This window comes from Oryzias melastigma, linkage group LG1, assembly GCF_002922805.2.
Source record: "Oryzias melastigma strain HK-1 linkage group LG1, ASM292280v2, whole genome shotgun sequence".
In the NCBI taxonomy this organism is placed as follows: Eukaryota; Metazoa; Chordata; class Actinopteri; order Beloniformes; family Adrianichthyidae; genus Oryzias; species Oryzias melastigma.
The window spans coordinates 2,918,740-2,944,746 of NC_050512.1; the positions used below are offsets into that span (position 1 = coordinate 2,918,740).

At 38.2% G+C, this 26,007-nt stretch overlaps 1 protein-coding gene across 1 annotated transcript in view; it reads right to left on the bottom strand.

Moving 5' to 3' along the window:
• LOC112137166 (zeta-sarcoglycan) overlaps positions 1-26,007 on the bottom strand; it is a gene marked incomplete at its 3' end in the record, with an annotated part of 352,152 nt that overhangs the window by 52,421 nt on the left and 273,724 nt on the right. Inside the window, 1 exon segment of the mRNA XM_024259329.2 lies at positions 17,930-18,031. Coding sequence (XP_024115097.1) covers positions 17,930-18,031 — 102 coding nt within the window.

The following is a 26,007-nucleotide window of genomic DNA, read 5'->3' on the forward strand; positions in this document are numbered from 1 at the left end:
TAGTTTAGCTAATATTTTAGCATTATGCTAGGTGTTTTACACTTTTTTAAAGTTCTTTAGGCGGCGGCTGGGTGGCTCAGTGGGCTAGGTGAAGGGCTGGCACGCAGGAGCCCTGGGCTCGATTCCAGGGTTGTCCACTGATCCCCACCCAGATTGGGTCCTTAGGCAAGACCCTTGACGCTGCTGCCTAACTGGGTCCCTTTGCCCCTCAAGTACAGGGTTGTGTCAGGAAGGGCATCCGGCGTAAAAACTCTGCCAAATCACTGATGCGAAACAGTGGGTGCTGTTACGCTGTGGCGACCCCGAAAGGGATAAGCCGAAAGTGAACTACTACAAAGTTCTTTAGGTAAATTAGGAGATTAGCTAATATTCTTTCATAATGCTTGCTGTTTTGTGTCAAAATTATACTTTTTTTGTTTCTATAGATTATCTATATGTAAAAGTGACTAGAGAAATTACCTATTCAGAAAAGATTTTTGAACTATTAGGTATTTTTGTTAATTGTGACTATGTCATTTTACTAGGGGTGTGTATTGGCAAGAGTCTAGCGATATGATACATATTACAATGTATCCCAAGTTTCTACACAGACCTTTTTCGATACCCATCCCACATAAACACTAACTAGTACATCTCTCATAACAACAAAAATAGAGAAGCTGACTGAACTTTTAACACAAGCTGGATCTCGCTAAATCTTATATAAGTAATTAATAAATATTAATAATATATATAATAATAAATACAGTCTTTTTGCATTTTAAATTGATACAAGTATTGCCAAACAAAATATCGCGATATGTATCGCCAAATCATTTTTTTTTGTTACACCCCTAGTTTTTAGCCAAAATTTAGCAGAAGGGTGGAATAAACATTTGATGTGGGTCTCGATCGACCAGGCTGAGAAAAAATAAAAAAATTAAAAAATACAAGAATTCATCTCCGTTATCGTAGTACCATAGTTTGGGGACCCCTGAAATACAGGACCGAAAGTGGATCTTGCTTATTATCACTAGAGGTAAACTACAGGCTGTAACTTAAAGAGTCATTAACCTGAACATTACAGTGATTGCTTAGTAATTTAGAATTCCAGTTAAAAACAAAAAAAATGTTTGAAACATAAAAAGAACATTTTTAGACCAAAAACAAACCCATACTCTGTTTTATTCTTCTCAAACTCAAGAACAAAATAGCAATAAAATGAAAGCTATATCTAATACGAATGTTCATCCACAAGCACATGATGTAAAGCAAGTACTGGAAATACAACCCCTTACATCACCACGAAGTTCTGACTTTGGTCTGGAGAGATACAAGTAATGTAGAAGCGCAGCGTCTTCTGAAGATGTACATCTCCCTGGACTCCCGAGATTACACGTTTACCCAAAGGCAATGTGCAGTCTGTGAATGACATTCTCTTTAAAATAGAAAAAATGCCCAACAAAGACAAACTGTCAGCTCAATTCCTTCTGTGTAAATTGACATCTTGCAAGTGTTACATCATACAAAAATCACTTCTGTCTCTTAAGGATCTGTTTAAGCTTTTGGCATCATTACAAGAAACAAGGATGTGAGTGTCAGTTCCCAAGAGAAGAAAAGATTTTTTTTTTCAAATCTGTTTTTATTTATAGTTGGATTGAAACGCATGTGTTCATTTAGCACATTTTCTATTGGCACAGTCTGGCACAAAGCTGTCCTGTTGGATTTGTAACCAGTCAGTTATCTGCAAATGACAGATGCCACCTTAGAACAACACAAATATTACGACTGTCATAATGGAAAAACTGGCCAAATTTTGTTCAGAATTTGTTGTGTATTTTTGATTAAAAAGTTAATGCCCATTTTTGGTTTGGATATGCTTGGGGATGCAGGCAGCTCGAATGAAATTTCAAGATTATAGATGTGAACCTCACCCATTTTTGACTAGAGGCCTCCTAAAGGTGACAGGTGATAGCGAACACTTAAACAACATGCAAGGGCAAGTAAGGAGGAAGCCCGTTAGTGCGCAGTCTGGCTGTCAGAAATGAGACATCAGAATGTAGTTACTGGTACTTGTGCTTCTTGTACATCCTGTGCGTGCAGGATTCATCAGTAAAGAGCAAAAACTCACACTTTATTAATGATTATGAAGTTTTTAGCCAAAATTTAAAAAAAGCCTGTCAAATTTTTTAAAACATATTTTCTGAAAAATTTAGCAAAACAAATTCTGGGTTCTGGATGGCTGACACAAAGCAACCCCTCCCCCTCCCAATTGCTGAGAGCTCTGTTTGGGAGCTTATAGCATTAAGCTAACTTTAGCAGTACAAAAATAATGAGCAGCAATATTGGATCAATCCACGCATGCATTTTTGAGTCCCGATTCACTACAGCACGAGTGTTGAAAGCTCATCATTTCTCGCACACTTAATTGTAAGCACGCCAGAGTGCGCGCAGGGGGAAAGGAGACTTTGTTTCAGTAACTGTACTATTAGTCTGAGGATTTTCAGGCATCCAATTTTTTGATCCAACGCAATTTGAATTAAGAAATACTCAGTAAGTATCGTACGCTCTAAGGCCCGATCCGAATACTCCCCTTCTCCCTTCCCCTTAGCCCTCCCCCTTGATTTGAAGTGTCAGTTAAAGTGGAAGTTGTGTCCAGAATTATTATTTTTTAAGTTTCACCCTCCAAACAGAGGGGTCCAAAGTCCACTATCACGAGAGTAAACCGCATCACGCTAAGAAGCTCTTTGGTGGGCTCTGAACAAAAGAAGTTTACATTTAAATGTAAGTAAGGACTTTATATTGTAGTGTGACCTTCTTAAAGTTATGAAACCGTAGTTGTTATGTTTATTCAACTGCTGGAAGCTCCGCACTAAAGCTAGCGGACCGGTGATGTTGATGACGTCATTGAATGAAAGTGACGTCCGAAATATTAGACACTATTCAACACCCTCCGTTTGGAGCAAGCAGGGAGGGATAAACGAAGGGGAAGGGCTAAGGGAGAGGGAGAAGGGAGTATTCGGATGGGGCCTTAGGTTCTCTTTTATGAGAAAAATGCTACAAGAACTTGTTAAAAACACAAAAATGACCATTTTTTTTTTTAAAGTGGATTTTTAAAAGTTCAGTGAAATAGTGGCCGGGTACTTTTTAGGTTCTTTATACATAGAACATTTTCCATTTGGAAAAGTTACATCACATTTTACAGCGCATGTTTACTTGTGATAATATAAATAAAGAGTAGATTTTTTAATAAAACAAAGAGCAGAACTCGATTTTAATTTTTTTTTCAATTTATTATGTATTATTTTTGAGCTAAATGTACTTTTTTTTATTTCAGATGTGTCTAACATTAGTTTATGTCTTTTGGTTGTCTATAAACATTTACAAGAAATCAAGAAACTACAGTGTTAGCTGAAACAAGTTTAAAATTGAATGAAGAACATTTCTGTCCTTAGCTGAACTGCACTTTTCTCGCTTCTCTGATAAAAAGTCTGAATGCCGGATGTTTCCGGTCTTGCTGTATTTTCTCCCTTTCCAAGGTTCTCCGTTCTAAGAAGCACCTCACAGATTTTTGTTCCTCATAATTACTCACAATTTCTTTAGGAATTTTCTGCACAACATTTAGCTTTAAATATAATCAAGACAAAAAATAACCCCCTTACATGCATTTACCTTTAGCAAAGCAGTATTTTATTGTGAAATTAAAATGAATGGAGCATTTTTATTTAGTCAAAATACAGAATGATTAAAGGGGTGAAACTGTGAGATGTGTTTGTGTGATGGTATCACACTGCAGAATAAAACAGGACTCTCACACAAACCTGCTCCTTTGTGCAGACTGCCTTCTTTAAAACATAACATTCTGTGTCACAGGTGTGTCACAGGAGTATTCTGCAGGCGTGTTGTAGAGGCTGATAAACACTTAAATTCTGTGTTTGCTGGAAAACAGGTCACAGATGAGTTGTTCTGCTGCTGCTGCTGTGAATCCCTTCTGACTCCAGACTTCATCCTTTGTGGAGCAGAAATCTACAAAAGTTTTAATGCCACCTTTGAAGCCTGCAGGGATGCACTTAAACACAGCTGTTTGGCTGAGTACTTCCTTTTGGGGATTTGTAAGCTTCAGCATATCAGGCTGCAGCACTCACAGCTTCCCCACCTTAGTTGAGCTGCAGCCTTAGATTTTGCTGCAGCCTTAATGTAAATGAATGCAACTGATCTACTTACTACTTTATTTTTATCATTCTCTTTTTCTTTCGCAGACAGCTTTGAAGCACACAGATACACACTTTGTGAGCCGGAGAGGAAGACGAAGAGTGGTGCAATATGTAATTAAAGATGATCCACATTGTGGCAATGATCTCCTCACTGGTAATTAAAAGTAATCTCTGAGAAAGCCTCCCCAGTGCAGGCATGTGTGCCTTCAAGTTCACATGCGTGAGACTGAAGGAGTGACTTTTTAATGTCACAAGGCCAGAGCAGTGTAATGCCACAACTCCTGTCCTGTTAATTAATTCAAATGTCCAACCTTAATTAATTTCACACAGTGGATCTTGACTGGCCTCCTGGAAGCAGCCTGTGCATACAAAACAACTCCGTGCGACATAAAAGGCTGTTAGATCAAACCTGTTCGAGAACTCCAAGTGGAAATTTCCAGAGAGAGCTGTAAAAGCCCGTCCTTCCTCATTTAAAGATTGTACGCAGCATTCTATAGATCAGGGGTGTCAAACTTAGTCGCACAATACTGAAATTGGTTGTTAAAAACGCTGAAGCCGATAGCTGAAAACACATGAAGCTGATAGCTAAAAAATGATGAAGCTGATAGCCAGCTAAAATCTTAGCTAAATGCCAATTAGCCTAAAATACTGAAAAAAGGAAAAAAAAAATACATATGTTAGCTAAAAAAGCTAGCATGTTGCTGAAAAAAAATTGCTAAACTACAAAATAGCCTAAAAAATCTTAGTGAATGCAAAAATAGTCCAATAGGCAAGCAGAATGGCAGTCTGTAAAACTTTAACTTTTTAACATAATTATGAATAATAAAAAGTCAGAAATATTATTCCTGAACAAATCAACTTAAACCTTTAATAACTTTCAATGTTTCACTCAACATAAAAATATATTTTGGTCAAAATTATACAAGTTACAAATGAACGCACAATAACATCGGGCAATTTATAACAATGAAGTAAAATGATCTGGAGGGCCGGATAGAATTACCCGCACGGCCAGATCCGGCCCCAGGGCCTTGACTTTGACACATGTGCTGTCAATAAATAGTTAAAAGTAAAAAATAGAATTCACCTTAAAATGCTGCATGAATCTGTACAGGACCTTAAGGAGGTGTGTATTGGCACGTTTTGTTGCAGTCGTACACTGTGCATAATAAGGCAAACTGCTTTAGAAGGATTTCACTTCTGCTCAAGTTACATCAACATATATAGCTGCAGTGTTAACAGCTCCTGCTTTTTGATAGGGTAAAAAAAAGAAAATTCTATCTAGAATTACCAAAAAGTTGGGAACAAGAAGATTTCCACCACATTATGTTACTTTACTCAACTGATGTTAAACTACATTCATACAAGGGGAGTATCCGAGTACTCGGATACTCGCAATTTGCACCCGAAAATGCGAGTACGAATATTCACTACATTCAAGATCGCTGATTCGCAACCTTTAAAAATATAGTAGCGTAATACAATTTTATCCAGGAACAATGTATTTATTGCTCTAAAATACAGAGTAATGTTGGATTTAAGTTTAAGAACTAAAACAAAACCAAATGAGCAGCGCTATTTTTACCGGAAGTAAACAAAAATTGGAATGAATTGTCAATGAAGCTTCCTGTTTTCAAAGTAAAACTAGCAAAAGCTTTTTTCTTTTCTCTGTTTAAAAATTGAGACTGAAGTTTAATTTAGTGAACTGAAAAAAACAAATGAGTTTTAACATTGGAGCTTTAGCTCCAGTGTTTACATTCTTTTGGTTATGATAACTTGTTAACAGCTGATGCAATTAACGTAACTCCAGCGAGTTCTGAAGTGAAGAAACGCAGCCTTGTGCTAATATGCAGCTCTGCACAGCTGAAGTGTGGATCTAATCAATTAACTGATTCTGTCGCAGAAGAAAACAAACAAAAAAAACACACAGCAACAAACATTAAAAAGTAAGAATAGTGGTTCGATTTGTGAATTGTTGAGCTTGATTTGTGAATCGAATCGGATTGCCACCTAAGCAACGATCCACAGCCCTAATTTATACCATGATCTGGGTGATAATGGACAGTGATAATGTACAGCTAGAAAAGAAGTTCTGGTCACATAGTCCAAATATTCTATATCACTGTGCTGGCCAGAAAGCCAGTTGGTATTCCAATTATTAAAAAACAAACAAAAAAAAAAATCATAGGTTGTCATACCTTATGCAGTTTATGACAACAGCAAGACAGTAGAAAAGATGAAAGATGAGTGATTTTAGTTTGGTTAATTGGATATTTTTGAAGACTGAGATGAAGCCAAAGAGAAAGAAAAGAATCTCAGAAAAAAAAAAGAAAGGACATGAGGAGGACTTGATTATTTAGACTTTCTTTCTTTGAAACCGACTTTTGTTTCATTCTGGACAAAACAAGCAGTAAGACATGATTTTTCTTCTCTGAACTCATGCTTTGGTTAACCTACCATATACCATGTAAATTGCTTTCCTTTGTCACTACAGTAGTTTTTATGTGAACATTACCATGCCAACGTATCAATTAGTTTGCTTTTTGTCAAAAAGTGATTTAAACTAAAAAAAAAAGAACAAAGTACAAAAAATTAATACTTATTTCTTTCGTATGTGATCATGGTAAGTGGGATAACGCATTTTGAAGTGTGCATTATCAGAACTGAATGGACTTCATGGAAGTAACCTGGAAGCGAGGGATGGTTCAGTCTTCCACATCATCCATTAACGTCTGATAATGTGCATCTTGTTGGGCATTATCCCTTACATAGTTGAACCCCTACCCATTTCTCATGTCAAGAAAAAAGTTTGACATTATAATTACTCAGAACAAATATTTCATACGTTTCAGTACTTGTATCTATCAGAGTGTAATAAAAAAGAAAACATTTTTGGATTGTTTATTTTATTAGTCAGTGACTTACAAGTGCATTGTCATCAGCTTTGGACTTCAAATGAAAATCCTGTGTGGCAACATTTCATTTGATCAATTATAAGAAACAAAAACCACAAATGGAACATGTTTGAAAAACATGACAGTGTTTTAATGGTGTGCAGGACTCTCTTGTGTGATGTTTGAATGAGGTGGAGGCAGAATTATCAGAGGAAATTGTGCTGTGTTCAATAAACTAGAAATAAGGAAACAACCAGTTCAGGCAGGATTGTTACAGAACACTCAGAATAGCAAAGAACAAAACCCTCTCGAATGTTGACAACGTGTGCATGAACTAACTCTTGCACAGTTTATAAATACAACAAGAAAACCAGGTTTAAACGTTGTAGGCACAAATAAAAAATAGCAAGCCGTGATTCACTGGTCTTTATTGGGCTCCATAATGCAGCAGTGAGTTTTCTTTGATGTTGTTTTCAGAATGAAAGTCTATACACAGCAACTCTTAGAAAGAAGGTCAGCCAGCTACATGAATGACCCTGAGTCTGCGTTGTCCACTAAATCTAATGTTAACTGGCACACACAACTTAACTGAACGGCTTTGCTGTCTTTGCTCCAGCAGCTGATATATGTGGAGGGATGAGCTGCTTGGAGCCAGGAACAGCTGTTGCTATTAGAAATGTGCTCAGTAAATATTCTAATGAACATCATGAGTGGACGGAGTAGAAACTAAAAGGAGGGGATTATTCTAAACAGATGCTTTCACTTTTCTTCTGCGCGATTGCAGTTTAAATGAAAAGTAAAAATAAGTGAGGGAAAAGAAATGGAAAGTGGTAGGTAATTAAAATGACAGCAATAAAAAATGTGCTCTGGGGTAAAATGGCACTTGAGAGTGTTAAAGGAGTCAACTTTATCTCACAATATTAATTATAATCTTCTTCCCTTTGAAAACAGAGTTTAAATAGCAAACAGTCTGGGTGCAGAGATGGACAAAAGTCTTTTTTTCTGACTTGTTACTGAGAGGACTTTTGCTTTGTCTCAGTAGTTGGCCTGGTTCGCTGCGGAAGCAGTGCGGAATGGAGGCCGTTTCCATTTGGCGCCCTTGTTAACCTATGGTGGAGTTCACCCCAAACGCGAATGATATTATACCTAAAGATAATACTTGATTTAAAAAATACTGACCCTGATAAGTTAGACTGATCCTCATTGTGATTATGCTATGATTGAATCATACGTTTAGATACTAGTTTAGACCACAGTGCAGCTGATATGTCCCTGCTGAAGGCAAGAGTTCGCAGAAGAAGGAAGAGCCACAGTATATCTCAGATTCTGCATGCCCCAGTTAGCCTCTTAAACACTCATTTTCACGAGAAAACCTCTGGAAAACACCAAACAAGTATGGCTTGTGTCAAGGTTTGCCAGGAGAAAGTGGAGCGGCAGCAGCTCAGGAAATGGGCCAGCCGTCTGCCAAGGGGTTTGATTCTGGGCCTCAGCAGTTAGCACACCGAAGTGCCCTTGGGCAAGGCACTGAACCATACTTTCCCCTTTCTATATTAATTGGAGTGTGAATATACTGTAAAAGCAACTAACTAAAAAAAAAAACAAACAAATTGATCAAAATAACAAAAGAAACACTTTTTTTATGTTAAAATAAAACATTTGAGTGAATTACAGCCCAAAGTCACACATGCTCACATGTAATTAGTTGACAAAAAAATTTTTGACACGATTTCATAAATGGACAAAACCATAAACTGGACTATTCCAACCACTACAAAAATTAAGACTTGTTTTAAAGTCTCTGTGCACCATGGTGGTATATAAATCAATATTTCATAGTAATCTTAAATGAATAAGAATATGTAATTGGAGGTAATAACACAAACAGGATTTTATATCATACAACTGTAATTAGAAATCTTTCATTTCTTGTTCATTTTTTATTGAAGCAATGTATCTGAAAGCTGATGTTTTTGAGCATGACCAGTAAAAGAAATATCTTTGAGTTTTCATTAAGATAATTTAAAACTCAGTGAAAAGGACAATATATTTTTAACATTAAATTTGAGGCAAATCATATAACATTTTGTAAAATTAGGAAAAAAAACAAAACAGCATGATTAGTAAACTATATAGGACCCGGTGTAGGCAAATCAAGATTGAGGGCTACAAAAGCTGACTTTGTTTTGTTTGGTTGAACAAAAAAGCTACAAAAGGCAGGAGTTTATATCTTTGATGTTGGTGTGCTTTCGTTCAAAATCGGATTAGCATTAATCCTGGAAATAAATGCATGTGCTGCAGTCACGTTAACATCTCTGAACAGGCTTGCTAACTTTTTTTTTTTGTCTGTCACGAAGCAAAGAAAGCAACGAAAGCTGTCCTTTTATATGGCTTAGATGGTATTTCTTACAAAGTTTTATTCTATCTATATCCTTGTTTAATGACAGTCTTATCAAAATACTTGGGTTTAATATGATGAGGCATGACATGGCCTTTTTTCAGCAGTCAAGTTTTGTGATGAGGGGATTTGTTGTGGCTTTTAGATGACAAGACCTCTGAGACAGTTTGAATCAGGGAAGAGATGATCTTTAAGAACAAGGGATTAATGTTCCTATTCATATTCATTTTTTGGTCCTGTTTCCTGTCTCCTTTCAAGGGCCGATGTGACTTTCATTCTCCTGACATTCTAAAAAATGCTGTTAAATGTTAATGGTTCCTATTTTTACGCAGGTCATGACCACAACTCTAGCTCACACGCACACACACACTTACCCGTATGTATTTCCGACACTCACACCAACCAGAAACAGAATTCAGACGCTGGGCCCCAAAGACAAGACAAATATTCAAACACCCAAATGTCAAAATTTGGCAAACTCCCGGTCACCCTACCTATGCAGCAAAACAAACAACTGTCAACTGTGTCTTCAAATGGAATAACCTTTCCAAGAGCCTCATCAGGATTTTATTTTAGTATTCATTTGCCAACTGTAAGAACTGACATGGCTGTAGCCACAAAACATGTCAATTTGTGCATAAACTAAATTAACCAAGTAACCTTCAAAAACTTTGCACCACTATCTTTGTAAGACATCTGTGTGTTGTAGTTTTTAACTTACTGGAAACTTTTATTAGGCACACCTATATATATATATATATATATATATATATATATATATATATACATATTTTAAGTTGTCCTGTCCTTTGTATTTCATGATATACTATTTATATTGATCAGTTTGTATCTTTTTTTTTTTTGGCCGGAAAAGAAGAGGAGGGATTTCGGGGGGAGGGGTATGTTGTGGACCCGGACCCGGACCCCCCAACACCCGCCATGGAGCCGCAGAGAGAATCCACCGCCGGGCAATCCCACAAATATATTTCTAATCATCCGATCACAAGGCAACAACTCAATGCATTTAGGAATGCAGACGTGGTCAAGACGATCTGCTGCAGTCCAAACTGAGCATCAGAACCCACAACTAGGGATGCAATGTGTGTATATACACAATACAGTTTGCTGACGGTTCTATACGTACCTTGATATGAGTCACAGCTCAATACGTATTTAACAAAAGACAATAAAATTCTAAATTGGTACTATTCCACCAAATATGATTTATTTTGCAAACAGAAATAACATACCAAAAAAAAAAAAAAAATCTGTTTTTTTTTTCTTTTCTAAGTGCACTGTTCTTGGCACTAGCCACATGTAAGTTGAGCTCTTGCAAACATTTGAGTTTTACAACCTATAGTGTCTCGCTCCTCAATACATGTAAACATAATGAACTGCAACAATTTAAGATGTTCTCTTAAATTTTGACAGCTGGAAGTCATACAAAATCTAAATTGAACCGATTTAAAATATTACAAACTGACTTACTCTGAAGTCCAAATAAATAACAACGACTTATGTAAAGTGTAGTATCCCTTAGCTGTCAGTCATTTATTCATGTATTCATGTACCTTTTTTTGCAAAAAGATAAGCTTCTCTGTTCTTTTTAGTATTTAGCAAAAACTTTATTTTCTCAGGCTCTGACTCCAATAGGATGAGCAACGTAATTTCTGGCAGGTATAGGGGGAAAGTGGGTGGCAATTTTTTTGCCACACACAGGCTCAGCCATGAAGACATTAATACACAGACACGTTTAAGGCACCTCACAGTGGTACTGAATAAATAAAATGTGTATTGTGACAAATGTCGTGTTGAACTGTTGAAAGCATATTGAACAGTTCGGTTTTATATTGATTATTGTTGCATCCCTACCCACAACCATCTCTAGGGTTTACAGAGAATGGTCAGAAAAAGAGAAAATATTCAGTGAGTGGCAGTTGAAGAATGTTTCCAGCACCTGAATCGATGCCACCAAGGAATAAGGCAGTTCTGAAGATAGAAGGGGGTCCAACCCGGTACTAGTGAGGTGTACCTAATAAAATGACTGGTCAGTGTGCATTAAAATTCAAACTGTTCTCTGACGTCTAATTTGATTTGATATATCTTCTACAAGAGTCTGCTCATCAAACAAACTTTTCAGCGCAAGGTTGTCATCTAGAGCACATTACTTGCTCAAGGCAGCCCTCAGGTTAAATGAAACATTTGTTGGACTTGGTTGTGTCAAAACTTTAAAGTTCTTGCTGGTGGTAGTTTCATGCATTACTCATTCTGAGCAGGAGGAGCTGGATGTCATGAAATGCAGTGAGATAAAGTAGCATAGCTGATCAGTTTCTTTTGGAGCAAAGTGTCTTATGGGTAGTATGCATTAACCGTACCACTGATGTTAGAATCAAGATTTACAAACATAGTTATTACCATTTAGATTTTGTGAAACTTGTGATTTTTTAGCAACTTTTAAAGCACTTGGTAAAAAAAAAAAAAAAAAAAAGTTCTACGTCAACATTTTAGGCTGTCTTGTAATTCAGCCCAACTACTGAAAGATACATTACATGTGCATAATTCTCACCATCTTTGGAGGTATTTTATCTTTTTTTTTTTTTTTAAAACTGAATAAAGCATTTTTACAGACTTTTTCCACCTGCTAATGTAAATGATCTTCCTCTGTTGCGCTGACATTAAGGCTGATGACATGGGTGGCAGTGGATCATTAAGTGGCTGTCTGCCATCTGGTTGGTTGAGAGATCCGATTCCTAAACTTGACGGTAAATGTGCCCTTGTGCCAAACATCTAATCTTATACTGACCTCAATCATCCGACATTGTAAAACAATTCTTTCTAGTATTGTCTGCCAATTTGTGTGGCTGTCTAGAGAAGAAACAAAATACAAAAATCTCTCTTTACTTTTTGGATCAATGTAACAACAGGATTAATTCATAAAAGTTATAATTCATTGCAAATAACAATTTTGAATTGGAAAATTTTTAATCATGTATTTCTTTATAAACAACGAAAACTAAACAATTACAAATATGAATTAAATTAGTAAGAAAAATGCTCAAATCAGTAAACTTCTAAGAATATTTTTTACAGATTCAGTAAGGTTTTCATGAAGAGGTTTTGTTCTGTTTTGGCTGTAGGATCAAAGGGACCACTCTGCTGGAATTATTACGATCATTCCCACAATCGGCAATTTAAACAAGCAAAACAAAATCAAAATTGCTTAATTCTTCCAGGCATCTAGTTCTTAGGAAAAGTACTTTTGAAATTTTATTTTCATTTGTGGATTTATAAGTGTTGGTTATATACTTTATTTGGATCTTAATTCTTGTTTTGTTGAATTCACTATATGTTGTCTTTATTTCAGTTATCTGTTTAAAGAGGAACCCCTCGAAAAAGAGATGTGTCATCTCAAGGGGCAGATCCTTCCATTGTTTGGCAAATGTTAAATAAATAAATTCAATTCTGTAGAGGCTGCAAGTTTTTTTTTGATATATTTTAGTAAAAAAAAAATTGGAAAAAAAAGAAGTCAGACTTTAAACTTTACCTCTGCTGTTTCAACTGCCTAGCTGACTCACATCTTCAACTTCCAGCTTGAATTTGTTTTTCTTTTTTTATGTCATAAACATAACTGCACTGAGACATTTATTTTTTGTAATTTGTGTCGGTAATGAATAAATACGAAGCAGATGTTTTTTTTAGTTATGTATGTAAAGTAGCAAAAACACACTTGAAGGTGGACCAAAGTACAGTGAAGGGTAAATGAGTTGAGCACCAGGTAGTGCAAGTAGTGAAAAAACTGAGGAACTAAACAAGTGGGACTCACAAAAAGGCTGGAAAATGTTCAGCAGAGTAAATGCGGAGATGCAGACATTACTGCATGATAATCAGTAGATAAGTGTGACTAGATAGTTGTTTTTTGTCCATCTTGGTCAAGTAATGTCCTCCTTTAGTGAGCCACTCTCAGAAGTGCCTGATTTTTCTAAGCAGTCTGGTCTTCTATGGTTTATTTCTGAGTGCAGTGAATGCAAACCAAACTAAGGAAAGGTGTAAAAATTAGTCTATGCAATTTTTTTCTTCGAAAACACCTGCTTTAACAAATTTAAGACCTACACCATACAGAACTGATGTGGAAAGAAAATTGTGCAAAGAAAGAAAAAGGCGATGTAGAATAGTAGGGGAAAAATGATAATAAAAGTGAAGAGTCACATAAAAAGAAAAATAAAATCCAAAAGCCTGCAAGAGGGTGAAATAATTGAAGCTGCTTTGTGCCTCCCGTGGATGTGACAGGTCTTTACAGGGTCCTCGGGGGCATAATTATAGGGCCCAGTAGTAAGAGTCAGTGTTTGTGTGTGGAGGTGTGAGTCCCTAGCATGTGTGTCACCAAAGAAAGCACTTTGTGGGAGTACATGACAGAGGATGTTATACAGTGGGGGCAACATTCATATTCACCAGTGCAAAGTAGAGTGCGTTCTACTCTTAAAAAAGAGAGTAATGTATTTGACACCATCTAAACATTTCATGTGCATGAAATGAATTTAGCAGCTCGTTGATTCATAAAACCCAAACCACTAGACAGAAACACAAAAGCTGTGCAAAACGGTTCCTAGGATCCTGCAACTTTTATGCAAAACAGAATCAGTAACAGTGCATTTTCTTTGCTTAAAAGTAAATAATGTAACAGTTACTCCACTGTAATTTGGATTACAGGGAACTTTTTACAACAAAAAAGGCCAACACATTCCCATCCACATGTCGTCACATGTTGTGGACCTCTCCACGTCACTTCTTGACGTTTTGGGTGTCCCAATATCGTTTGACATTTTGGCCCTGAGTGAATTTACAGGTCTGCAACCCTCTGGACGCGGTACCAGAGGCAAACTGGTTCTGGGGACGCATCCAGGACCGGTACCCAAACCCAGTACCAGTACTCTAACCCAGCACCGGACATGGTACCGGACCTGAACCAGTACCAGATGCAGTACTGGGCACAATTTGAACTGGACTGGTCCTGGGGACACGTCTAGAACCCGGTACACTAACCCAGCACCAGACATGGTACTGGGCCTGAATCAGGTCCAGATGCGGTACTGGACGCAAACCAGTACAGGGTTGGGGTACTGTTCTGGCTTAGGGTACAGGTGGACTCCGCATCCTGGTACTGGACTGGTTTTGGTTTGCAGCCTGGAGGTTGGGGACCCGTGATTTTTAAAAAACAACGAGTTAGAGACACCCAAAATATACATTTTAAACGCGGAAAGGTCCTTAACCAAATGACCATACGTGACGAGTTGGGAGTGAGAATGTGTTGAAAAAGTGAGATTGCACTTGAGTGGGATCTTGCAGCCTTTTGCCTTTTCTTAAAAAGTATCCATCGTCTTTTAGCTGCTACTTTTAGGGGATGCTTTAGCAAATCATACTCCATCCATCTTCAGAATTCACTTAAACCCTTTCAGGGTCATGGGGCTGCTAGAGCCAGCAGCTACTGTGGGGTAAAGGTGGGGTACACCCTGAATAGGTCGCTAGTCTGTTCCAGGGCCACACACACACCTGGAACACTTTAGAAAACTTAATTAACCTATAAATCAGGCTTTTGGAGAAGTCGCCGTGCATGCGTGTCTGAGGAAACTCCAAGCAGAAAGATCCCAGCCAGGATTCGATATACGGCCTTCTTGCTATGGAGAGAGAGCGCAAACCACTAGGCAGTCCACATACTCCTCTACTTTGTACGTCATGTCTTCTTCACTGCAACCATCTTTTCTTGTTGGTCCTCACAGCTCCAAACATACCCTCTTTTTAAATCAGCTTTATCTCTGAAACATCTAACAGGTGCTGCAACTCCGGTATACCTGTTTCTAAAAGAAAATTATAAATCATCCTGCTGTCAAAAGGTTGGATTTTTGTTTTTAAACACTCTTCTATTTGAGTCAAGGAGGATTTTTTTTGGGTGAGAGTCTGAGTTTGTATTTTTGCTCAGGTGATCAAGAAGCCACATGTCATCATACAGCAGGTCGCGCTGGGTATTTGTACAACCATTCAGTTAAAATCTTAAATTTAAAGCTTCCTGCTCCAGGGTGCCTCAAAATTTTGCAAATGCCTGTTAAAGCATGAGCTTTCTGGTGTGCAGTACACAGGGGGGAGTGTTAACACAATGTCACGCAGGATTAACCTTAGATGTTATCCTAAAAAGCAATTATTGAGGCTCAACAGACTAGAATGGCTTTTGAGAGTGAGCGGAAAACAACCTCGAGTACATCAATTTACAATGAAAACAATTATTCACAAGTACAACATTCAAGATAGCTAATGATCGTGCACAGAGAGCATGACACAGCGAGTTCAACCTGTTTCAACATTCATCACTCACAGGACAAAAATGCCAGGACGAATGAACAAGTCCAGTGCTGCATCTTACATACAATTAGTTGAGGGTTACACCAATATAAACTTAGTATAAGTACTATTATTTTAATTTAAACTTTTTGTCTGTCAGCTGCTCCATACTATTGGAGATGAGATTCAATGGAGGTTTTATGTCAGATGACCATCCTGACCAATACCTAACATACAGTCTGAAACAGCAAATTGATTATTTGAAGCCCAGTCCAGAGTCGTGAAAATCTGACACATTTCTTTCAGTGTGTTGTTGTGTTTGTTGTTCAGCCTCTGTAAGACACTGAAGACTTTTGTGATTCCTCCACCACTTCAGTATTTACATAATTGTTGTTTAAAACTGATTATGAGGACAAATTATAAGCTGAGTCAAAGATGATCATGCTCTATAAATACAGCATATCTTGTGAAGTGTTTTTTTTTTTTTTTTTTCATATGTGCTTCGGAATATGTAGAACCAATGGCCAGCAACACAAAGGAAGCTGTTGTAAGATGTCATTTTCTAAAATTTTCTAGAAATGTGTGTAAATTTAAAATTATCTGTAACTTTTAGGGTTTGTATGCTTTATATGTTTACATTTTTGCTGGGCTGTTTCACATTTTCTGTTTCCCATAACTTATTTACACAACTGGTTTTAGTTTTAATGATCCTCAGCGGTTTCATCAAAGGGAACCTTCAGGATATTTAGGAGCTTGTGATTTAGTATTGCAGTGCTAGCTAGGTCTTTGGTTTGAACACCTTTTTGTTTGGCTTGCTTTAGGCTTATCATATTTTTTTTTTAAATCATGCTTAACTTAATGTTCCTGTTCACTAATCTGTCAGAATCTGGCCCCTTCCACCTGCAGGTTCTATCATCATCATGTTCACCTGTTGCCCTGAGTATTTATAGGATAACCAAACCCTTTTTTTGGCTGTTGGTCTCTGTTAATGGGGCTTTGAATTTGCTGTCTGTTGATCATTGCTAAATTTTTGACAAATTGAAATAAACTTGGTAAATTCTTGAAAATATATTCATAAACCGTCTGTCTGCTGCCCCCTATAGGTTAAATTGAGGTATTACAGTTGAATTTCGTGATTGGTTGAACCACTTAAGTCCCACGCCATGATCTGCAGCTCCAGTAATTATAACGGTCCTTTTCTCCAGCCCCTCCCCTCTGACTGGATTTTCAGATTTCGGCTGTGGGCGGAGTCAGCCTCCAACTTCCCTGTTTGGTTACACTTTAAGGACTACCCCTTGAGCTTCTTACTGCCACAGAGTAATGAACTTCAGTTACTGGGAGCTCTTCTCTCGTGGTTCATGGTTTGTCTTGTTCTGGTTATCGCCCCCTACGACCTCGGTTCTACGGCTCTTGTCTGTCTGGCTCCTTATAAACTCGCCTCATTTGGATTAGATCTCACCTCTCTGATTTTGTCTTGCCTCTCTAGTTTTGACCCACGCCAGTCGCTGTGCTCCCTTGTTGCACCCTACCCTCGACATGTGTGCTAACCTTCATCTCTTATCCACTTCACATCAGACCTGTCACCCGCTGGGGAAATCCTTCCACCGGACCTGGCTTCAGTGACCACAACAAACATTCTGCTTTTCTTTGGCAAAGACATGAACCACCATCTCCTTCCCAGAATGCTCGCTGCTGCCACCTGGCTGCCAGAAGAGCGTTTTACATTCGAGCTGAATAAACTGTTTGCTTCCTTCAGTTCTGAGTACGAGTTTTAGCAAGAGGACCAGGTTGCTGACACGATGACTGCCAAACCATCCTGCCCAGTGGGCACATACACTATGAATATCATCTTGACCAAAAAACAAAGCGTATTAATCTAAAACAATGAGATGGAAATTGGCGGCTTTAGTTGAGTTTTGGTCAGCAAGAAAGTTGACCAAATGGCTCTTTTAGTGTTATGGTTGCAGCCGTCTGCTTCTCACCAAATCTGGATCTTATTGAAAAACCTGTGGACACCACTGGTCTAGTATGATTATAACCCCTTACCTAACAATTGAGTCTCAAAAGTTTGATGATGTATGTTAGGAGAATCAGCAGACATACAGACATGTTCTTACCCTACGTGACTGGATCTCTTTGACATATAAAGGCAGTAGGAATTCTGATACTCCTTCCAGTCGGACGCCCTCCTTGGTGACTCGCAGATTTCCCATACCATCCTTAAACAGAGAAAGGAGAGAAAATATATTTATACATCTGCAAGTCAAGTAGGATCATTCAGAATGTGTCCATACATATATTGCATGTTCTCAGAGGGAGAATAAAGTAACCGTATAATAATATAACCTAGGAACAAAAAAGATGTCACAAGAGAGAGGAATGTCAAGTCAGTGTGTGTTGTAACCTTTGAGCAGTTGCGTTATGCATCCACTGCATAAAGTAAACAACGTAATGAATGTAAAAAAAAAGACTAAAAGATTCAATTTTAGTTTATTTGTCTCCCTCCAAATGGAGATTGTTCTCAGTCAACACAAAACAAAATGTTCCCACTTCCCAAGAAATGATTTGATCAATTTACTTTCAAATATTTTGGTTTAGAGCAAGATCACAGTTACACAATAGAAAAATAAGATCTGATTATGTATTAATGTCAACAGTTCAAATAGGAATTTGAGAAAAACAAAATTAAAAGCAGTTGAAATTGTGCAAAAATTTCAAATTAAAAATGAAAACACGAAACTCGTTTATTGTGACACTCAACTCAACATTTTTTTTTTTTTTACATGGATGAAAACATATTTTAGCAACAATCTTTCTTTTTTCAAGGGTAGTAAACTCTTGACATTCCTGATTTTTTCCCCCCTTTATTTTTTGCAGCCTGAATTGAGCAGGAATTCAGTAAATTTGTTTACTTGCCACAACGTTTTAACAGCCAGCAGACTAGAGAAATCACTAGGTACCTCAAGATATGATGCGGTACGCGTTACATGGCTCACGATATCGATGGTATTGCAAACCTCTTTAACCCCTGTGCTCTTATAGGGTCCAGATGACCCCACCCTTGTATTGATGTCTGATCCCTCCCATGACAAAGGTGGACAGGATATTATGTCTGCTACAGACACCGGTGAAGGTGAAAAAAATTCTTGGAAAAAAAAAGCTCAGTGTTGTCTTATGGGGTCCAGATGACCCATTTTTTTATATAAACATGCCTAGGATAGCACAAGAGCTAATAACTTATAATATGTAGAAGGATGCATATTTTAAAAGGAAAAATATATACACATGTATTTTTTATCGTGCATCTTCTTTTGTGCCACAAATTTTAGACACTGGTGCAACATTCTGTAATGCTGTCTTTGACAAGCATTGACACCAATTGAATTAGAACTATCTGTAAAATTCAGTGTTAACAATAGCAAACATGATCAGCAGTGCCACTACTTTGTTCAAAATTGTTGTAAACAACAGAGCAAAAATTAAATAATTCAAGTAGCTGTCAGACACGTTGGAGTCCGGAACAGCAGTCTTGCAACTCATGCCCCCATCTCCCTCTGAAGGAACGTCTCACCAAAAGATCACAAATATGTTTTACCAACACATTCTCATCCCCAAGCTGCCACATATGGATGTTTGGTCAAGACCTCTTCCATGTCACTTTTTGACATTTTGGGTGTCCCCAACTGGTCTTTTTTTTTACGTGCTGGCTGTTTGTAAAATCAGGGGTTCGCAACCCTAGGTGCGCTGTACCAGATGCACTCTGGTCCCCGGATGCATCCAGAACCCATGCCCTAACCCAGACCAATACCCTAACCTTAACTTGGTACTGGGCTGCGTTAGGTGTCGGGTCTGGACCAGGTTTGGGTACTGGTGCACTAAGCGTTGCGTTACTGGACTGGTTCTGGTTCTCATCCCTGAGGTTGGGGTCCAGTAATTTAATGGGAACAGTCAGCACATCAAAATCGACGACTTGGGGACACAACAAGTGGCACGGAGGAGTCCTTAACCAAAGCTCAATATGTGACGACTTGGGAGTGAGAATTTTTTGGTTTTACAGCCTCTTCAAAGGAAAATAAAAGATCAATACTTGCTGAGAACCCATCAGGAATCAATCACAGGACTAAAAGTCATGATACATCGCAACATTTTTATTTTGTCACACCCCTACAGCAGACTATTTAATACTGATATTTAGAGTAGATTTTCTTTGTCAGGTGTTCTTTATTCTAAACTTTTCTAATAAACAATTTACATTGCAAAATGGACAAAAAAGACAATATTTATTAAGAATGATCATTTCTAAAGCTAATCTAAGCATGACACTAAAGTAATAAAGAAAGTGCCTAATAAGTATGTGTAGAATTACTCTGTCTGAACTTGTTAAAAAGGAGAGTTGCTCAACTGATTACTTAGGTGAAAAGGAAGCTGAATCCCATCTTTAACCTCAGTGTCCATGATGTTGATTCTAAAGCGTAAATGTAAGTTGAATCCAGTGCTTTTGCAAAAGACTGGATCTGTGACAGGATAATAAAAGTTGAACAACTAGACTAAAACATTTAAACTCAAAATATAAATTCACAAAACAAAGGAAGGAAGGGCAAAACAAATGACCTGACGAGGTCGAGCTGAAAACCAGATACATACAGCAAGGATGATTAACCATTAACAGCAAATAAAGCCAGGAGAGACTATGAGAGGGAAAAAAAGCCTGAGAACAGAACAGTACAAGAACCAAAACAAGTGAAAAACAAACAAGACCAAAGGGCACAATCCTCCCAGTGAGGCCAGAGCATTGTGTTCTCAGCTGGTGTTTCTACTGCAACATTGTTTGCTGTTCAAATTGACCTTTATTTCACCCAGACAGTAATAATTAAAAACATCACGATTTTACACTGAAAAGCAGAAACCCAACAATGACAATAAAGGACTATAAAGCCTACAATCTTTTTGATCTCTCATGAAAGCATGAATGCATCACTGCAACATTCTTTAGAAATGAGTCAGATTTTTGTGATAGAAAAGTGTTTTGTGCAGTTTAATAGTCAGGTTTGGAGCATTTTCAGTCTGCAAGACTGAACGCTCTACAGATTATTGGTTCAGTCCAACATGGGAAGACAACACTCCTTTTGAACAGCCATTATAATAGTTGGGGCTGTAGTAGAGCAAAAAGGCAGCTACTGTTCCCTGTTAAATCAGTGCCAAGGAGAGTGACATGATGAGCATAGGAGTCTCTGATCACACAGGCTTTGTCTGAGTTCTGAGGACTTCGTTAAGGAAGAACAAACCCAAACAGAAGCTAGAAGAAACCTATGAAACACAACACTCTAATAGACGTATTATAATTTTTAAATATTACTTGATTACAAATTAAAAATAGAGCTAGTGCTTTGTTTTACAGGTCATTAACTTAAGGAAGCTTTGTATTTGCTTTACAAGAAAAGTTAGCAGACTATAGCTGCGTTTCCATTAAGTTTGAAATTATGCAAATCTGATTTTCGATAGTAAATTCACCCCACAATTCTGAAAAAAAACATGCATTTCTCAAAAAAAAGTTTTTGCGCTTGGAGGAGGTGGTTCTTCGGTGTATTGAAATGGACATATTTTGCAAAAACTTCTTTTAAATTAAATGTGTTTCTTGGTAAGAGAGGTCTGAACTGAGCACTGCACAGCGGGCGAAGCCACGAGAGATCCCACAGCATTTTATCTGGAATCAGATCCACAGCTTCTCTGTAAAATCCCCAACCAAGATTTCCTCAAAACCACTTCATCTGTAGCTGGGCTTTTTCAGCCTGAATAAGACGCAGACGTCTCCTTTGACAGATGATGATGAGCGCTAGTGCCGTTACAGAAACTTGAATATATCTTGTTGTGCTATCTAACAGAAAAAGGGTCCAGCTGCTTACTTGTTAGAAGTTTAGTTTTTTTAATACTACTGAACAGGATTCTCACATGCATCTGGGACTGTCAATGGACTAACTGCACAACACTTTTGCATCCAAATGCTGCCTTTTAGCGAACTAGATTAAATCAATTCTTGTCCTCATCCATTGCTGTGTTTTTATTGACTTATGTCAGTTGGTTTGTGTTTATCTGCATAATTAGGATTTAATTAAAATATTGTAATTGCAAAATTTTGTCTTTTTCAACATTTCCAGAATTTCAATAAAGTGCTGCACATATTTGCAATAGAAACACAGCTTATTGATACTGTCAAATCATTTGTTTTTACTCCGAGTTGCCTGACTTGATCAGCTTTCTTCCAGTTCCCAAGTTGCCACTTGATTCTTTTACATGCTTTTATTTGTTTAAAGATGGTACAGGTGCATGAATGCTTTTATATTATATAATATATGAATAACAAAAACAGACACCATACCTGAGCAGGTGGAAACCAGGCAGTCATTTAGGGAGCTAGTGTGCTCAGAGTGTCCTCCACAGAAAACACCACTGCTTTTATGTCCCACAGCAAAGGAGTTTCCTTGATTCCTCATTTCCTCCACCTGCTCACACACCTGGCTTCAATCAAGGAGCAGCATCTCCGAGTATCTCAGGGAAGGAGGGGGAATGACGCAACAGATACCTCAACTTCTGCTTTATCTTTTGGTCTTACAAAACGGTCCAAATTTGATCTGCATTGCATCAAATATAACTATTAAATGGTAACTTAAGTAGACACTGAATCTTCTTAACATCCAAATGATTCTACTTTCTACAAATCCATAATAGAGTCCTTATCGGGAGAAACCTAAAAATAAAACAACAAAAGATTTAAAGAAGAGAATGGTTGACCTCACAGCACTCAAAAATCTGTCAAACTGCTTTAGTTTAACTGGTAAACAAGCCACACTGATGGATTATGGGGGCATTATGGCTAATTTGTCCTGTAATCAGCCTTAAACAGATAAGTATGGAAATAGAGTGTTGTTTCTCCATTTATTGATATTTCACCTTATACTCTGGTGCTCCTTAACGGTCCCTAACTTATGGTAAACAGATGCAAACGAAAGACATAAAAAACGAGCTAACAAGGAAGTTCCATTTTGCTTTGTCACATGCTAACTTGAATATGCCAGTGACATTCGTCTCTAAAAATTGTGCATGTGAGAAGAGAATATATTATATTCTTTTGAAAAAAATGTGCTCTGACGAAAACTTTACTGAAAAGGAGAAAATACAGTTTTCTTTCTCTGCTTGGAAAAAAACATGAATAGAAGAAAGTGTGGTTGCTCTGATAGCTCTCCCTGGGGCCAACATTTTCAGTTTGACTGGATGTATATGCTAATTCTTTAAACAGTAAAACCACAAGCAATTTCCACTGAACCTGCATGCCTTCAGCTGGAATATGTGTGGCTCAATGAAAACAAATTAGTCATGCTTCCCTGCTTTCCAGCTTTCTTTTCAGGATCACAAATATTGATGAAACTGTCCATGAAGATAGGAATTCAGCATGGACTACTGCAGTAAATTAACATTATTGTTGTGCTCCACAAACCAACCAACCCTTTTAAACTGGAATTATAGAGGGAGAATGCAATGGTGGGGGAGGGGAAATGGGAGGATAGGATAGTTTACAAAGCAGGAGAGGCCACGGGAACGAGTAGCGAAACCCCAGGGACGGTAGATTGATGGTATTCACACTACAAGGAGACACGCTAACAATGAGTGTGCAATCATGGGATCATATAAAGAGACAGAGACAACATTGGTTTGGTGAAATAAAGATGAACTCGCTTGTTGTTATATATACACACACTGCTCACAAAAATTAAAGGAACACTTTTTTTACTGGGCCTGGCATGAATTGAATTAAACCTGTCTGATAATGTTCTGGTTGGTTAACCAGCTGAGGGCCTCGTTAATCAATTTCAGCTGTATTGGTGTTCATGGAATTAACAACAGGTGCACTTCAGTGGCAACAATTAGAAAACCCTCCAAACAGGACTGGTGTTACATGTGGAGGTCATTTCAAGTTTCTCCCTCTTGATCTTTTTTGGCTGGTTTTCCACTCGTGCTGATTTTGGCTTGATAATTATCTCTACTGGCAGTATGAGGAGATTCCTTAACCCTACAGAAGTTGCACAGGTTGTCCATCTTTTCCAGGATGGCACATCCACACGTGCTGCAGCAAGAAGGTTTAATGTGTCTCCCAGCACAATCTCCAGAACATGGAGGAGATTTCAGGAGACTGGTGGTTATTCTGGGAGAGCTGGACAGGGCCGTAGAAGGTCCTCAACCCCTCAGCAGGACCCATACCTGCTCCTTTGTGCAAGGAGGAACAGGCTGAGCACTGCTCGTGCCCTACAGAATGACCTCCAGAGGGCCACTGGTGTGAATGTCTCTACCCAAACAATCAGGAACAGACTTCATGAAGGTGGCCTGAGGGCCCCACGTCCTGTAGTGGGCCCTGTGCTCACTGTCCAGCACCATGGAGCTCCACTGGCATTTGCTCAAGAACACCAGAATTGGCAAGTCCGCCACTGGCGCCCTGTACTTTTCACAGACGAGAGCAGGTTCACCCTGAGCCCAGCGCAATGGCCCCTTTGGGCCCCTTAATACCAATTGAACATGGTTAGAACATTACAGCCTACCTGAGTATTGTCCATACCTTTGAGACCACAGAGTATCATCTTCTGATTCTACTTCCAGCAGGATAAGGCATCATGTCATAAAGCTGGAATCATCTCAAACTAGTTTCTTGAACAATGAGTTCACTGGACTCTAATGACCTCCACAATTACCAGATCTTAACCCAATAAAGGACATTTGATTGGCATCATGGTATGTGCATCAGTAAATCTGCAGCAACTGTGTGGTGCTATCATGTCAGTATGACCAAGCTTTCTAAGGGATGTTTCCAGTACCTTGTTGAATCTATGCCACCAAGGATTAAGGGAGTTATGAAGGCAAAGGGGGTCCAACCTGGTACTAGCAAGTTGGACTTAATCAAGTGCATCTGAGCCCATTTCATCATATTTTAAGTCTTTTTTTCTGCTAAATTTGACCATTGCAAACACAATAGATTTTTAAAAAGGATTCTGCTGCTTTTATGACTCATTACTGTATGTTGCTATTTTCAATGTTTAAATATCTGCAAATACTTAAAATCCAAACCAAGCAGAAAAGCAAATGCTGCAGAAGGGGGAGGCATTACAGGAAAAAGAGGGGGAGACTTCAGTCCCTTTGTAGTTGTGGTCATCATTGGGAATGTAAGGTGTGTCTTGCACTTATGACAAATGAGCTGAAAGTCCTGACAACGATTCAGCAACACCAATGAGTCAGTTTTGTGTATTTAGGTTAGATGTTCCCAGTTTTTTTTTTCTGGAATTTGCAGGTGAGACAGAGGATTGGAAAGATTAGAAGCCTCGCTAACAGCAGATGGTGTGATTTGGGACTAGTTGGTGTGAAAAGCAGATCTGCAGTCGAGCCATGTGTTTTGCAGCACCAGAGCCAGAGTCTCCTAAAAGCTGTGCAAGCTGATAACAAAGGCTGGTTCTGTGCTGATGACAGCGACTTACAGATGATACAACATTACAGTGTCAGAGGTTTGTTGCAACACACTGGCTGCTTCCAAAAATCCACAGTATCTCTTCTCAGTAACTTTACAGATGACTGCAACAAATCAGTTTACCTTCGGGAATCGACACACTATAAACTTGAATCAAGGATCTGGCTTTGCCATGCTGCAATAAAACTTGCAGTGGTGACTAATGCCAACTGGTGTGAAGGTTATTACATTGAGTCAATTCCACTCAACCCTTATAGATTTCTAAACTAAAGCAGCAAGGTTGGTGAACTCTGACTTCTTGTAATAAAAAAAAATATTATTATTGTTATTTTTTTCACTTTTCAGATACAAAAAGCGACATGTTCAGAGCCTCAGTGATTCCTGGACTGCCACTCTCATTTTTTTCTATAGCTGAATAACCGGCCAACTGATCTAAATTTCATTTCACACGAGGATCAATAAAGCACATTTTAATACAATAATCAAGAATCCCAGACTCATCACTAACAGCTTTACACACCCAAATCTTAACCTTATTAAATGGATAAAGCACATTTTTAGTTGGAATTCCTCCCAGCTGTTTCAACCGCTTTGTTAATGTCTGAGCAAATTTAATTTCTATGTGATTTCCCAAATTCAAGGGCATGGCACAGAGCTAGAATACAAGCTGGCAAGTCAACTAAGAGACTG